This window comes from Rutidosis leptorrhynchoides, chromosome 6 (genome assembly GCF_046630445.1).
Source record: "Rutidosis leptorrhynchoides isolate AG116_Rl617_1_P2 chromosome 6, CSIRO_AGI_Rlap_v1, whole genome shotgun sequence".
Classification (NCBI taxonomy): domain Eukaryota; kingdom Viridiplantae; phylum Streptophyta; class Magnoliopsida; order Asterales; family Asteraceae; genus Rutidosis; species Rutidosis leptorrhynchoides.
In genome coordinates, this window is record NC_092338.1 from 57,791,486 (window position 1) to 57,805,991 (window position 14,506).

The 14,506-nt window shown below is 34.8% G+C and overlaps 1 protein-coding gene across 1 annotated transcript; it reads left to right on the plus strand.

The window, feature by feature from the left end:
- The first annotated feature begins 6,271 nt into the window (after positions 1-6,271).
- Positions 6,272-8,890, plus strand: LOC139853664 (uncharacterized). Its single transcript, XM_071843039.1, has 2 exons — positions 6,272-7,283; positions 8,043-8,890. The coding sequence occupies exons 1-2, from the start codon at positions 6,272-6,274 to the stop codon at positions 8,888-8,890; spliced, it is 1,860 nt and encodes a 619-aa protein (XP_071699140.1).
- Positions 8,891-14,506: the final 5,616 nt, after the last annotated feature.

The window sequence follows — 14,506 nt, forward strand, 5'->3', positions numbered from 1 at the left end:
GATTATTAAGAGCTTCCGCTGTCGCATACTTAAATAAGGACGAGATTTGGAGTCCATGCTTGTATGATATTGTGTAAAAACTGCATTCAAGAAACTTATTTCGTTGTAACATATTTGTATTGTAAACCATTATGTAATGGTCGTGTGTAAACAGGATATTTTAGATTATCATTATTTGATAATCTACGTAAAGCTTTTTAAACCTTTATTGATGAAATAAAGGTTATGGTTTGTTTTAAAATGAATGCAGTCTTTGAAAAACGTCTCATATAGAGGTCAAAACCTCGCAACGAAATCAATTAATATGGAACGTTTATAATCAATAAGAACGAGACATTTCACATATATTGGTCAATACATGTCTAACAAGCTAGGTGTGGTCATAGTGTATCACAATCCTAATGCTCGAGACCAACATGCAAAAGTTAACAAAAGTCATCTCAAAAGTCAACCTGACCCAATATGATCTTTACATCTATACATGTTTATTATCATAGTATAAGTCTTGATAATTGAACAAATTTATAGTTTATCAAACTCAAAATATTATTTATTTCATGAACTATATTATATTTGAATTATCATGGCAATCGAAAATATTTTATTATTTCACATAGCTTTCCAATACTTGTAAAATCAGATTATAGTGTTTATAAAGCTTTAAAACATGATAAGACAGTCAACTTTGACAATTGTTCAACAAAACGAGACGTGCTTTATACAGAAATTCATTTACTCGATTAGTAATATTTGAAAATCCAAATTATCAATCTCATAGACAAGTTGTTTAAATATTAATTTACAGTTCCAAACACAATTTCAACTAATGTTAACCATAATTCAGTTGACCATATCTTTTAATCCGTTCATCGAAATCACGCGATTTCTAAATGAAAAGTTAATAATTTTTCGCCAGCTTTCCAAAAACATGCATATCATATACTTTATATCAGTAGCATATGTATCAAATTCGTGATTCATCATAAACTATCTAACGACAAAATTAAAGCATACAAGCATGCATAAACATATATACTCGAGCACTAGACATGGATACACTATTAATATATAAAAGATAAGATATAAATGCTTACGTATCAATATTGTGATTCAATATTGCAGAAAAGTACGTAGACGCAACGGAGATGATAAACACTAGTTTGACCTTACGAGCTATACCTCCAAACAATACCCATAACCTCCATAGCTATAACCCATAATTTCCTTAGCTCTATCCCGCTCGAAAAACCCGTTTTGAATTAATTCGCTCATGATCTCGTCGTAGTATTTTTTGTATAATACTAATAATAATGCTACCTACTAATACTAATAATAATAATAATGAGATTAATATTAATAATCTTAATATTAATAATAATAATAATAATAATAATAGTATATATATTCATTTATTTGAGCGAAGTATGTGAAGAAATGAATCACAAATCGAAATGCGTTCAATTTATAAGAGATGTTCAGCCCACCTACCCCCCATGCGATCGCATGGGATTTTGCCTATATGGCCATACGATCGCATGGCCTGAAATTACAGCTCAGAATGCATGTCGACACATATATCTCATATGATTAATATAAATAATATTATTTAATATATAATATATTTAATCTTTAGAATTAATTAAATATTATATTATATTCACGTGCATAGTTGACTTGTAATTTTTACACCGATGTGTTGTACGTTGACCCTCGACTTCAGTACCAGTTCCGGTTTTTCGAACGCATTTTCGTACGCTTAGAAAACTGGTACTTTACGTTTCGTGTAATATACCTTTATCAATAATAAGACTCAAATCAATGAAAAATTATCCACTCAAATTGTAACTTATTCATTTGAGTGTTTTGGTCATTTGCTTCTATAAATTGACGTCTCGTTACTTACCAATATATATTATAATAATACTATTTAAATCCAAAACGTTTTACGACTAAGTTAATATTATATTTTTGTAAAAATATATATATATATATATATATATATATATATATATATATATATATATATATATATATATATATATATGTATATGTATATGTATATATATACGTATATTTTCCAATCCAAATATAATGGTTCATGAATCCTCAGAGTTTGGTCAAGGTTAAATGAATGTATGAATACAGTTTACACTTCTTGAGATTCAACTTAACAAACTTTGCTTATCGTGTCGGAATAATATAAAGATAAAGTTTAAATTTGGTCAGAAATTTCCGGGTTGTCACAGTACCTACCCGTTAAAGAAATTTCGTCCCGAAATTTGATTGGGATGGTCATGGCCGACAATAATTATGTTTTCATGACGCATACGAGCTGAAAATTAGAGTTTTATCATCATTGAATAATATAGACAAAACAATTTGATGTGGTGAAGAGTACGAGTGTAGCTATCACGAAAAATTGAAATGGGAAAAAAAAATTCGTCATATCTTTTGACGTAGATAGTGTTGATTTCCTGAGTTCAAGGGATTTAAAGAAAATCTTCATAATCTATAAGATTTGATTCTTCGGCGAAAAAGGAAGTTAAAATCTCTTTAATTAAATGCGGTAATCTGTCTCGATTGCTCTGTCGGATATTTTACTATAAATTCACCCCCTTCGTTTCCTTATTTCTACAACTCATACTTTCTATTCTTTCTCTCTCAACTCATACTTTAAAGCATTCGTCAATATGCTTCATCCAGTTCTGCTTCTTGATATATTCCTAACTTTCATATCTGTCATTCTTCTTTTCCATCTGCCGCCGGAAGAATCTATTTACTTCTATTATACTCTTGGTTTTATAGTGTTTTTAGTTCTCCCGTGTCTTTATATTTCTATATGCATCGATATATACGGTTTGTAATTTCTGAGTTGTTGTTGGGTTTTATTTCTTCCCTTATATTTCGATGTCTCTGCTTCTGTCTTTCTATAATCATTGACATCTACAGTTAATACTCTCTCCAATTTGCTGTGATTTATACCCCCATTGCTACTTTGAAGCTTCATGCTTTTATCTTCTCTTCTCAACCCTCGTGTAAAGCAAGCAATGGTCCAGAATTTGTAGGTATGAAGTTTCGGATGAACATGACTAATGTTCTATGAAAGAAATGGTAATAGCACAATCTGACTTGTCAAATTACCAGAATTCAAAGGAAAGATAGGATTATCAAGAAAATATGTTCTTGATATGTTTATAGATTAGATAGAATGTAAGAGTTATGTATCATGGCACATGATGACGTTATAGTCTGTGAATCATCATGTTTCGTTAGAAACTCAGCATGACTTACTGTAATATAACCACGTTGATCAAGTGTCGTTATATTATACTAACTCATGCTTCAATTCCCAACGCTTCTTCAAAAACATTCATAATTTGAACTCGAAGGTTTATAGAATATAGAAACTAAACAGTTTCCTTCATGATGTAATACAGATAACGAGAGGAGATAAATGATTTCAGATAAGAATATTTATGAAAATATCTTCAGAAATATCGAGGATATTTATAATGAAAGATATGATGATATCTTAGAATTTCTAATATCGAAAGATGATGAAGAAGATTTTGTCTGTAAAAGTTTAGAGTCAGGAGCAAGGTATTCGTTAATGACTTCAGCAGACACTGAATCATTTGGATTCTTTGTAGGCAGGTTTAGTCTTTGTGATTTGTCCACAGCCTCCTTCATGGTTTGCTCAATCCGTTTTCCAGTTTCAAATTTTCCGAGCTTTGCCAACACACTATTCTTTATCATCAAACTTTTGACTGTTAAAGTCGTTTACAGTTTTTGCTGCTTCATCAGCATTCAAAGTTATCATAACCGAATCATCGGTTATCAAATCGAGGTGTTTTCAAAAGTTTGAAGGGTTTGCATGAAGATTGTAATTGTTAAGATACATATGATGTTCTAGAATTTTTGAATGATACAAATATTTTTTTTCAGGGTTTATGAATAGAAGTGATGTTCTAACACAGTTTTGAAGTCAAAGTATAGCTTTGAAAGATGTAAGAATCTAAGAGTGATGTTTTCTGTTAAATCTTGGCTTGGATTCTGATTTTTTCAAAATCAGAATATGTAATCAAATTTAGATGTGAATGGTTGTTTTGATTTCTCGGAAAGAATGTATATCGTTGTTAAAGTAGTGAGTATAGTTAATGATTTGTTGAATCAGAATCGAAGAATGTAACATATTACTTGTGAATTTATATATCTTTCGGGTATTACTGATATTGCTCCATTTAGACATATTTATTACGCAATATCGACTTCATTTTATTCGGTTTTGATGATCGTTAGGGCTTTAAAGTTGTTTCCCTGTGCCAAAGTGTCCACTCAAGGAAAAATGCCTAACTTGGTGTAAAATTGACCAAGAAATGTTCAAATAGTGCAAAGAAAATGACAAGTGCAGGAAACAGCATCAAGAGCACCGCTCCTGATTAAGGAGCACCGCACCTCACAGCCAAGAGCGCCGCACCTATGGTGAAAGCAGCGCAATCACCAACGTTTTGTCTCAATTTCTTCACAGTTAGCAGAAGCGCCGCTTCTACAGCTCCAAGAGCACCGCACCTAAGTCAACAGCGCCACACCAGATGAAGCCAAGAGCACCGCACCTGAGCCTAAAGCGCTGCACCAATTGAAGCCAAGAGCGCCGTACCTATGTCAAGAGCGGCGCTCCTGACGCTGATTCAACCCACTTTCCTCGCCACTATAAATAGAATATGATAGGTCATTTGGCAGGAGAGCTGCAGTTTTACTCCGAATTACACACACAAAACCCTAATTTCATCATCCATTAGAGTTCTAAGGTGATTTGGAGGAAGCAAGCTCAAGTTTCATCTTCATTAGTGTTAGATCTTTCTTTTGTTATCAAATTGGGTTGTAATCTTAACTTTACTCTTTCTTATTTTTAATCAAATAGTTGTAATCTTTACTTAATCTTCATCTAAGTTTAATCTTTACTTGTAATCTTTGTTTATCATCATTTATCTTTGAATCTTAGCTTGTAATCACTCAAGATGATGTTTATTGATGCTTTCATGATTATTGCTAGTGTAATCTTTGCTATGAGTAGCTAAATCTCTTGTGTTTGCTTATCTATGAATCTTTAATGCATGATGTGCCCTTAATCTATTGAATGAAAGTTGTTTTGAATGAAAATACATGAGCTAGTGTTGTTGAGTTAGCCATGAGGTCCATTGCTATGTTTGATATTGGTTTTACTTTGATTACATGAATTGAATAGCTCTTTAAGTGATTTTAGTAGTGAATCAATTTGTGCTTCAACACCTTTGGTGATCTAGACAACTAGAATAGGAATTTCAAGTGATTGTGTTTCTAGGCTAGGTTAGTTTTCAATTGACCTTTGTTCATCATAGTGGTGTTTGACTATCTTAGGTGACTTTGATGGTTAAAGGGTTTTAAGTGATTTTAACCCGGGCATAATCTCAATAATCAACTCATACATTACTTGATCTAGTGTTGCTAAGCTTATGTGAATTTGCAAGGTAAAATTGGATTAAGAATATTTACTAGTTCAAACAACTTAAGTGATAACAATTTGGGGAAAAACAAAGGCCATCTAAGCATAAAGAGGATTAGATAAGTGAACACTCTTCATTATATTGATTACTTCTCATTTCTTCATTACTCATTACTTGTTACTTGTTAAGTTTTAGTTCGTTTATCGCAAATTTAGTTGATTAGTCAATATCTCTCGCAAACCCCCCCCCCCCCCAATCAAACAAAACCCCTAGGATAACTATTAGTTTCAAATACAAATCTACACCGCTCTCACGGGACGAACTTGATAAAAATACTTACATTAAGTACTATAGCAACCGGGTTTTAAGTGCTCGATAGATTGTGCGTGCTTTTTGTGATATTTGAATCTTGTATAAATTTAGGAAGTTATGTATGGTATATCCACGCCACGTCACACTTTCTTGGCGCCACTGCCGGGGAACGGTTAGTTAAGTTAGGTTGTGTATTTGGTACAAGCTTTTAGTTATTCGATCCTTTTGTAAGGATTCGTCCTTACAAAAGTTACTTTTATTGTCTTTTATTTATTATTTTGTATTGGATAATCACTTGTGTTTTCGTTGTCTTTGAAGATTAGGTCTATTGGTGTATGATAAGAAGATCCCACAAGGATCAAGATTTTACATAACCATTTTCCGATCCGGAGAAACATATACACGGGGTTTATAAGCATAGAGAAGAACGAGAATTAAGGAAGAATTTTGAGGTTTTGCCATTTTGTTTGATAGAAATGGACGGAGAAGAAGAGGGTAATCCACATGGTAATCCTCCACCAGTTGTTAATGAAGTAGTTGCAAATGATCCAAATGACACTCCGATGTGGAATGTTAGAACGGTGGCACAAACGTTTGTGCCTCCGGCTATCACAAAACCACCAATCGAAGCGGAAAATTGGAAGATCGAGGGTAACTTTTTCACAATGTTCAAGGATAGACTTTTTCGCGGGCTTATAGATGAAAACCCTTTTGATCACATTCAATATTTTAACGATATTTGTGATATCTATAAGAACAAAGATGTCACCGAAGATGCTTTTAAGCTAAGGGCATTCCCATTCACGCTTGATGGAGAAGCTAAGGCTTGGTTAAGGAACTTGCCATCAGATTCGATTAGGTCTTTTCAAGATTTGAATGAAGCATTTATCAATCACTTTTTCCCACCTTCAAAGGTGGAGCGTTTAAGAATGGAAATTAATGGGTTCACGCAAAGAGGAGATGAGTCTTTGTATGATGAGTGGGTGCGTTTCAAGAAGCTATTAAGAGCTTGCCCATCGCATGGTCTAACCAAGAAGGAGTTCATCAATACGTTCTACCGGGGTACCAATTTTCAAACTAAGCAATATCTTGATTCATCTTCGGGTGGAGTGTTTATGTACAACTCACCCAATGCGGCTGAAAAGTTACTAGAGGACATCGCGGTTAATACATACGAATGGGCACCTTCACCAAGAGATTTGACGAGAAAGAATGTAGCTCAAGTGGAGAGTGAAGATGGGCAAGTTACCTTGGCAAGCTTGAATAACCAATTTCAATTATATGGGAAAGAATTGAAAAAGATACAACAAACGCTAGTGGCTATGCAAGTCAGTTGTCAAAGGTGTGAAGGACCACACCTCACCAAAAATTGTCCCCAAGTTAATCGATGTACTCACATTGACTTGGATGACATTCCTATGAATTCGGAAGCTCATGTGAACTTTGTGAGCAACCAAAACTTTCAAAGAGGAGGAACTTCTAACCAAGGCAACAACTCTTTCCAATCAAACAATAGCTACTACAACCCTAACTAAAAGCAAGTGTCATTCAACACTCAATCCAACACACCTCCCGGATTCTCCAACCAAAACCGAAACCAAGGCTACAATTCCAACTATAACCAAAATCGCCAAAATAACTTCCAATCCCACAACCAACAAAATTATAACAACCAATCTTACAACCACCAATCCAACCCAAATTACCAAGGAAACCAAAGTTATCAAAACCAAGGTTATAGTCAACCCCAAAACAACCAAGGTTACAATCAACAACCGCAACAAACTCAACCAAATAACCAACCTTCCCAATCTTCTAAAGGACTAGAAGAGCTTATGCAAACCTATATCAAAAAGGTAGAATCAACCGAAGCATTTTTGTTAAAGGAGAACGAGTTCTTGAAGCAACAACTTAAGCAACAACAAACCTCATTCCAAACCTTAGAGAGCACCGTTGGGAGACTTTCAAGTTATGTTTCCGAAAGACCTCAAGGAACTTTACCACCCAACACTCAAGTTAACCCAAACACCTACAACAATAACCGTCAACAACACCAAAACTAAAACAACAACACTACAAGGGTTATTCCTATTGAAGGCAACAACAACCAAAACCCTAGCTACCCAAACCGAAATGAAAACGTCAATGCCATAACCACTCATAGCGGTATCACCACTCAAGGAGTTGAAGAACCACAACCATAAACCTTTATCACCCAAGAACCACTACCAAGCTTCATTGAGGAAGAAATCGGGGTTAGTAATGAGAAGGGTAAATACAAGGGTGATGCAATCGGGGTCAATGGTAATGATGAAAAGGGTGACAATGAAAAGGGTAAGGATAAGGGTAAAGAGTCTTCGAAGGTCACAAGGCCGGTTCCATATCCAAAAGCTTTAAGGAAGGACAAGTTGGCGGCTCAATATAAAAAGTTCCAAGACATGATGAAGAATGTGTCGGTCAACTTGCCTATTACCGATGTGCTCAAAGGAATGCCCAACTATGGACGCTTCATCAAAGAGTTAATCTCTCAAAAGGGTAAATATCATGAGGAAACGTTCTTCTTTATCGAAGAGGAGTGCAACAAGATACTTGCATCAAGGCCAAGGATCCCTAAAAGGTTAGGTGATCCGGGAAAATTTGTTTTCCCATGCAAGTTTGGTGAATCGGAAGTGTTCAATGCACTAGCCGACTTGGGAGCAAGCATTAACTTAATGCCCCACTCACTTTATGAAAGACTTGGCCTTGGACCTCTCAAACCAACCAAAATTCATATAAGATTGGCCAACCATTCGCTTGACACTGCAATCGGAATAGCCGAGGACATCTTGGTTAGCATTGACTCCTTGGTGTTCCCGGTTGATTTTGTTATCATGGAGATGAAGGAGGACCTTCAAGTCCCCATCATCTTAGGTAGACCATTTCTTACCACCGCCGACACCATCATCTTAGTACAACGCAACCAACTCAAAATTGGAGTTGGCGATGAGCGTGTGACCATAAACATTCTGGAAGCTATGAAGCAACCAAGCAACACCGATGATGATGAGTGCTATGCCCTAGACCATATAAACCTTTATGTGAATGAAGAGCTTTAAAAGCTCTTGGGGGTTGATACTTCGGGATTTAACTAAGTTTTTGAAAGTGATATTGTGGACTTAGAAGCCGATTTTAATGAATTGATGAATGTTAGTGTCGATGATAATGAGCTTGAAGGTGCAACAATTCGGGAAGAGTCATTTGAGGCTATTCCTAATGAGGATAGATTTCGAATCAAATCCTCATGGGAAGAACCTCCCACTCTCGAGCTTAAAGAGCTCCCCGAGCATCTTGAGTATGCTTTTCTAAAAGAGTCGGGTCAATTACTGGTGATCATCTCTAAGGGACTCACCGTTGACCAAAAGTCTAAGCTTGTTTCACTTCTCAAGTATCACCATAAAGCAATTGCATGGAAAACCACGGATATCCCGGGATAAATCCATCATTTTGCACTCACAAAATCCTTATGGAAGAGAACTACAAACCGGTTGTCCAACGACAACGAAGGATAAACCCTAATATGAAGGATGTTGTGAAAAAGGAGGTTATTAAGTTATTAGAAGTGGGCCTAATTTACCCCATCTCGGACTCACCATGGGTGATTCCCGTGCAAGTGGTTCCCACAAAGGGTGGGACCACGGTGATTGTTAACGACCAAAATGAACTTGTCCCAACCCGAACCATCACGGGATGGCGTGTATGTATTGACTATAGGTGTGATGCCCCGTACAAAACCATCGTGTACGAATCATCAATAACAGGATCATTACAAGGTTAAGTACTACATGCTGTAATAAAAGAAGTTGCATTCACGATAAAAAGATGATGTCATAACCGACGTCAATTGTTTTACACCAACAGTATGCTTCTACGAATAGCAGGCATGAATAAATGTATGTGACCCTTAGGTCATTACAAAATATAGTTTCAAATGTATTAAAGTTTGAATGCATTATAAAGTAGTTCATGCGGGATAACTCTAGAGCAGCGGGTGTCTACAGCAAGACTAGTACACAGCGGAAGCAGCTAACCTTAAGCACCTGAGAAAAACATGCTTAAAATGTCAACACAAAGGTTGGTAAGCTATAGTTTAAGTATAACAGTATGTAAGGTAGGCCACGAGATTTCAGTGCTACAAAGGGCATTTCAAAACAGTATGATAAAGTATATGTTAACCGTGGGCACTTGGTAACTAACTTAATGTTTATACCCCCTGAAAGTACACTTGGCAAGTGCGTATGTTTACGAAGTATTAAACACTCGTTAAATGCTAGCGCTACTAGCCCGAGTGGGGATGTCAAACCCTATGGATCCATATCTAAGATTCGCGTTCACCGGTTCAAAAACCAATGACTAAACATTACCGAGCTAAAGGGAATGTTTATGCCGTTGTATAACCCACACATATATAAAGTTTAAGTACTCGTGCCTAGTATGTAAAACATAAAATCCGCATGTATTCTCAGTTCCCAAAATAAGTTAAAGTAAAAAGGGAATGCTATAACTCACATGTAACGACTAACGATGACTTAACGACTCAGTTAAAATGTATATACATGTAGTGTTTTAATATGTATTCATACACTTTTGAAAGACTTCAAGACACTTATCGAAATACTTCTACTTAACAAAAATGCTTACAATTACATCCTCGTTCAGTTTCATCAACAAATCTACTCGTATGCACCCGTATTTGTACTCGTACAATACACAGCTTTTAGATGTATGTACTATTGGTATATACACTCCAATGATCAGCTCTTAGCAGCCCATGTGAGTCACCTAACACATGTGGGAACCATCATTTGGCAACTAGCATGAAATATCTCATAAAATTACAAAAATATGAGTAATCATTCATGACTTATTTACATGAAAACAAAATTACATATCCTTTATATCTAATCCATACACCAACGACCAAAAACACCTACAAACACTTTCATTCTTCAATTTTCTTCATCTAATTGATCTCTCTCAAGTTATATCTTCAAGTGCTAAGTGTTCTTCATAAATTCCAAAAGTTCTAGTTTCATAAAATCAAGAATACTTCCAAGATTGCAAGTTTACTTCCAAGTTTTCTAAATCCATTCCAAGTAATCATCCAAGATCAAGAAACCTTTGTTAATTACAGTAGGTTATCTTTCTAATACAAGGTAATAATCATATTCAAACTTTAATTCAATTTCTATAACTATAACAATCTTATTTCGAGTGGAAATCTTACTTGAAATTGTTTTCGTGTCATGATTCTGCTTCAAGAACTTTCAATCCATCCAAGGATCCTTTGAAGCTAGATCCATTTTTCTCACTTCCAGTAGGTTTATCCAAGGAACTTGAGGTAGTAATGATGTTCATAACATCATTCGATTCATACATAAAAAGCTGTCTTATTCAACGTTAGAAACTTGTAATCACTAGAACATAGTTTAGTTAATTCTAAACTTGTTCGCAAATAAAGTTAATCCTTCTAACTAGACTTTTAAAATCAACTAAACACATGTTCTATATCTATATGATATGCTAACTTAATGATTTAAAACCCGGAAACACGATAAACACCATAAAACTGGATATACGCCGTCGTAGTAAAACCGGGGGCTGTTTTGGTTGGGATAATTAAAAGCTAAGAAGAACTTTGATTTAAAATCTATACTTCTGGAAAAATAATTTTTCTTATGAACATGAAACTATATCCAAAAATCATGGTTAAACTCAAAGTGCAAGTATGTTTTTCAAAATGCTCATCAAGATGTCGTTCTTTCGACGGAAATGACTACCTCTTTCAAAAATGACTTGTAACTTGTATTTCCGACTATAAACTTATACTTTTTCTATTTAGATTCATAAATTTAAGTTCAATACGAAACCGTGGCCACTGGAATCACTCAAAACGGATTAGAAACGAAGAAATGGCGAGTAAAACAAGATTGATAAAAACTACTCATTTTACCTACGTGAAAGTTAGTAATAAATCTATTCCAACCATAACCTAATCAACTTATATTGTATATTATGTAATCTTGAGATGCCATAGACACGTATACAATATTTTGACCTATCATGTCGACCCATCTATATATATATATATTGCGGAACAACCATAGACACTCTATATGTGAATGTTGGAGTTAGCTATACAGGGTTGAGGTTGATTCCAAAATATATATATAGTTTAAGTTGTGATCAATACTGAGATATGTATACAATGGGTCGTGGATTGATTCAAGATAATATATATCGATTTATTTCTGTACATCTAACTGTGGACAACTAGTTGTAGGTTACTAACGAGGACAGCTGACTTAATAAACTTAAAACATCAAAATGTATTAAAAGTGTTGTAAATATATTTTGAACATACTTTGATATATATGTACATATTTGTTATAGGTTCGTGAATCGACCAGTGGCCAAGTCTTACTTCCCGACGAAGTAAAAATCTGTGAAAGTGAGTTATAGTCCCACTTTTAAAAATCTAATATTTTTGGGATGAGAATACATGCAGGTTTTATAAATGATTTACAAAATAGACATAAGTACGTGAAACTACATTCTATGGTTGAATTATCAAAATCGAATATGCCCCTTTTTATTAAGTCTGGTAATCTAAGAATTAGGGAACAGACACCCTAATTGACGTGAATCCTAAAGATAGATCTATTGGGCCTAACAAACCCCATCCAAAGTACCGGATGCTTTAGTACTTCGAAATTTATATCATATCCGAAGGGTGTCCCGGAATGATGGGGATATTCTTAAATATGCATCTTGTTAATGTCGGTTACCAGGTGTTCACCATATGAATGATTTTTATCTCTATGTATGGGATGTGTATTGAAATATGAAATCTTGTGGTCTATTGTTACGATTTGATATATATAGGTTAAACCTATAACTCACCAACATTTTTGTTGACGTTTAAAGCATGTTTATTCTCAGGTGAATACTAAGAGCTTCCGCTGTTGCATACTAAAATAAGGACAAGATTTGGAGTCCATGTTTGTATGATATTGTGTAAAAACTGCATTCAAGAAACTGAATTCGATGTAACATATTTGTATTGTAAACCATTATGTAATGGTCGTGTGTAAACAGGATATTTTAGATTATCATTATTTGATAATCTACGTAAAGCTTTTTAAACCTTTATTTATGAAATAAAGGTTATGGTTTGTTTTAAAAATGAATGCAGTCTTTGAAAAAACGTCTCATATAGAGGTCAAAACCTCGCAACGAAATCAATTAATATGGAACGTTTTTAATCAATAAGAACGGGACATTTCAGTTGGTATCAGAGCGTTAGTCTTAGAGAACCAGAATTTTGCATTAGTGTGTCTTATCGAGTTTGTTAGGATGCATTAGTGAGTCTGGACTTCGACCGCGTTTACTTGAAAAATGATTGCTTAACAAATTTTGTTGGAAACTATATATTTTTAACATGTGAATATTATGTGATATATTAATCTCTTAACGTGTTTGATATTATGTGATAGATGTCTACCTCTAATACAAGTCCCATTGACTCACCTAATAATAATGAAGAGTCAAATGTAATTTGGAATGATTCGTGGACTGATTCACAAGTTCTCGAAGAGGAACCGGAAGAAGAATCGGAACCGGAAGAAGAATCGGAACCGGAAGAAGAATCGGAACCGGAGAAGGAGGAACCGGAAGAAGAAATAGAACCAGTGGGGGAAATAATAAAACGGTTAAGTAAAAGAAAATCCTCAACCAACCGACCAAGGTTAATTATGGTCAACGGTGTTTTCGCCATGGAAGCAAAATATTGGGAGGATTACCAATTCTCCGATGAATTGGATCCCGACGAGGATTCCGATGATGTTATAGAAATTACCCCAACTGAATTTAAAAAGGCAAAAGAGAATAATAAGGGAAAGGGCATAAAAATAGAGAAATCTGATTCCAACCCCGATGAACTTTATATGTATCGTCAACACCCGTATTTCTTAAGTTGTAACAATAACCCGGGAACCTCTAAACCACCAAGTTTTTCTAGACCAATGTGAAAAACGACGGCTCGTATTATGGGAACATCATATATCCCTAAAAACTTAGCAAAAAGAACCAAGTTCGAAAAAGAAGAAACGAGTGAGTCGGAATAAGATAGTTGTATTTGTGCGGTGTAATATATGTAATATAGTGTGCTTATGCTTTACGATATATGTAAAAATTGCTTGTATTAATAAGTATCTTTTATGAATCTAACTCTTGTCTATTTTACAGTATAAAAAAACAAAATGGATAGACAACCCAATATTTTAGAAGACTTACCCAGAGACATGATTGATGAAATCTTGTCTAGAGTCGATCAGAATTCCTCGGCACAACTATTTATGGCAAAATCAGTTTGTAAGACATTCGAAGAACGTTCCAAGAATGCCTTGGTTTATAAAAGGCTTTCATTTGAAAGATGGGGGATATCACATTGGGAAACCCATAAGTTACGATGTGTTTACTTTGACGCATATATTGCGGGGAACCCAAATGCTATTTTACGCAACGGGTTAAGAAATTATTTTGACTCAATGTATCCGAATATAGGACTTCATGATTTAGAAAAAGCGGCTAACATGCAACATAAAGAAGCATGTTATGCTTACGGGTTAGTAATGTTCGCTTCTCACCAAAGTGAGAAAAAGAACATCGGGCTA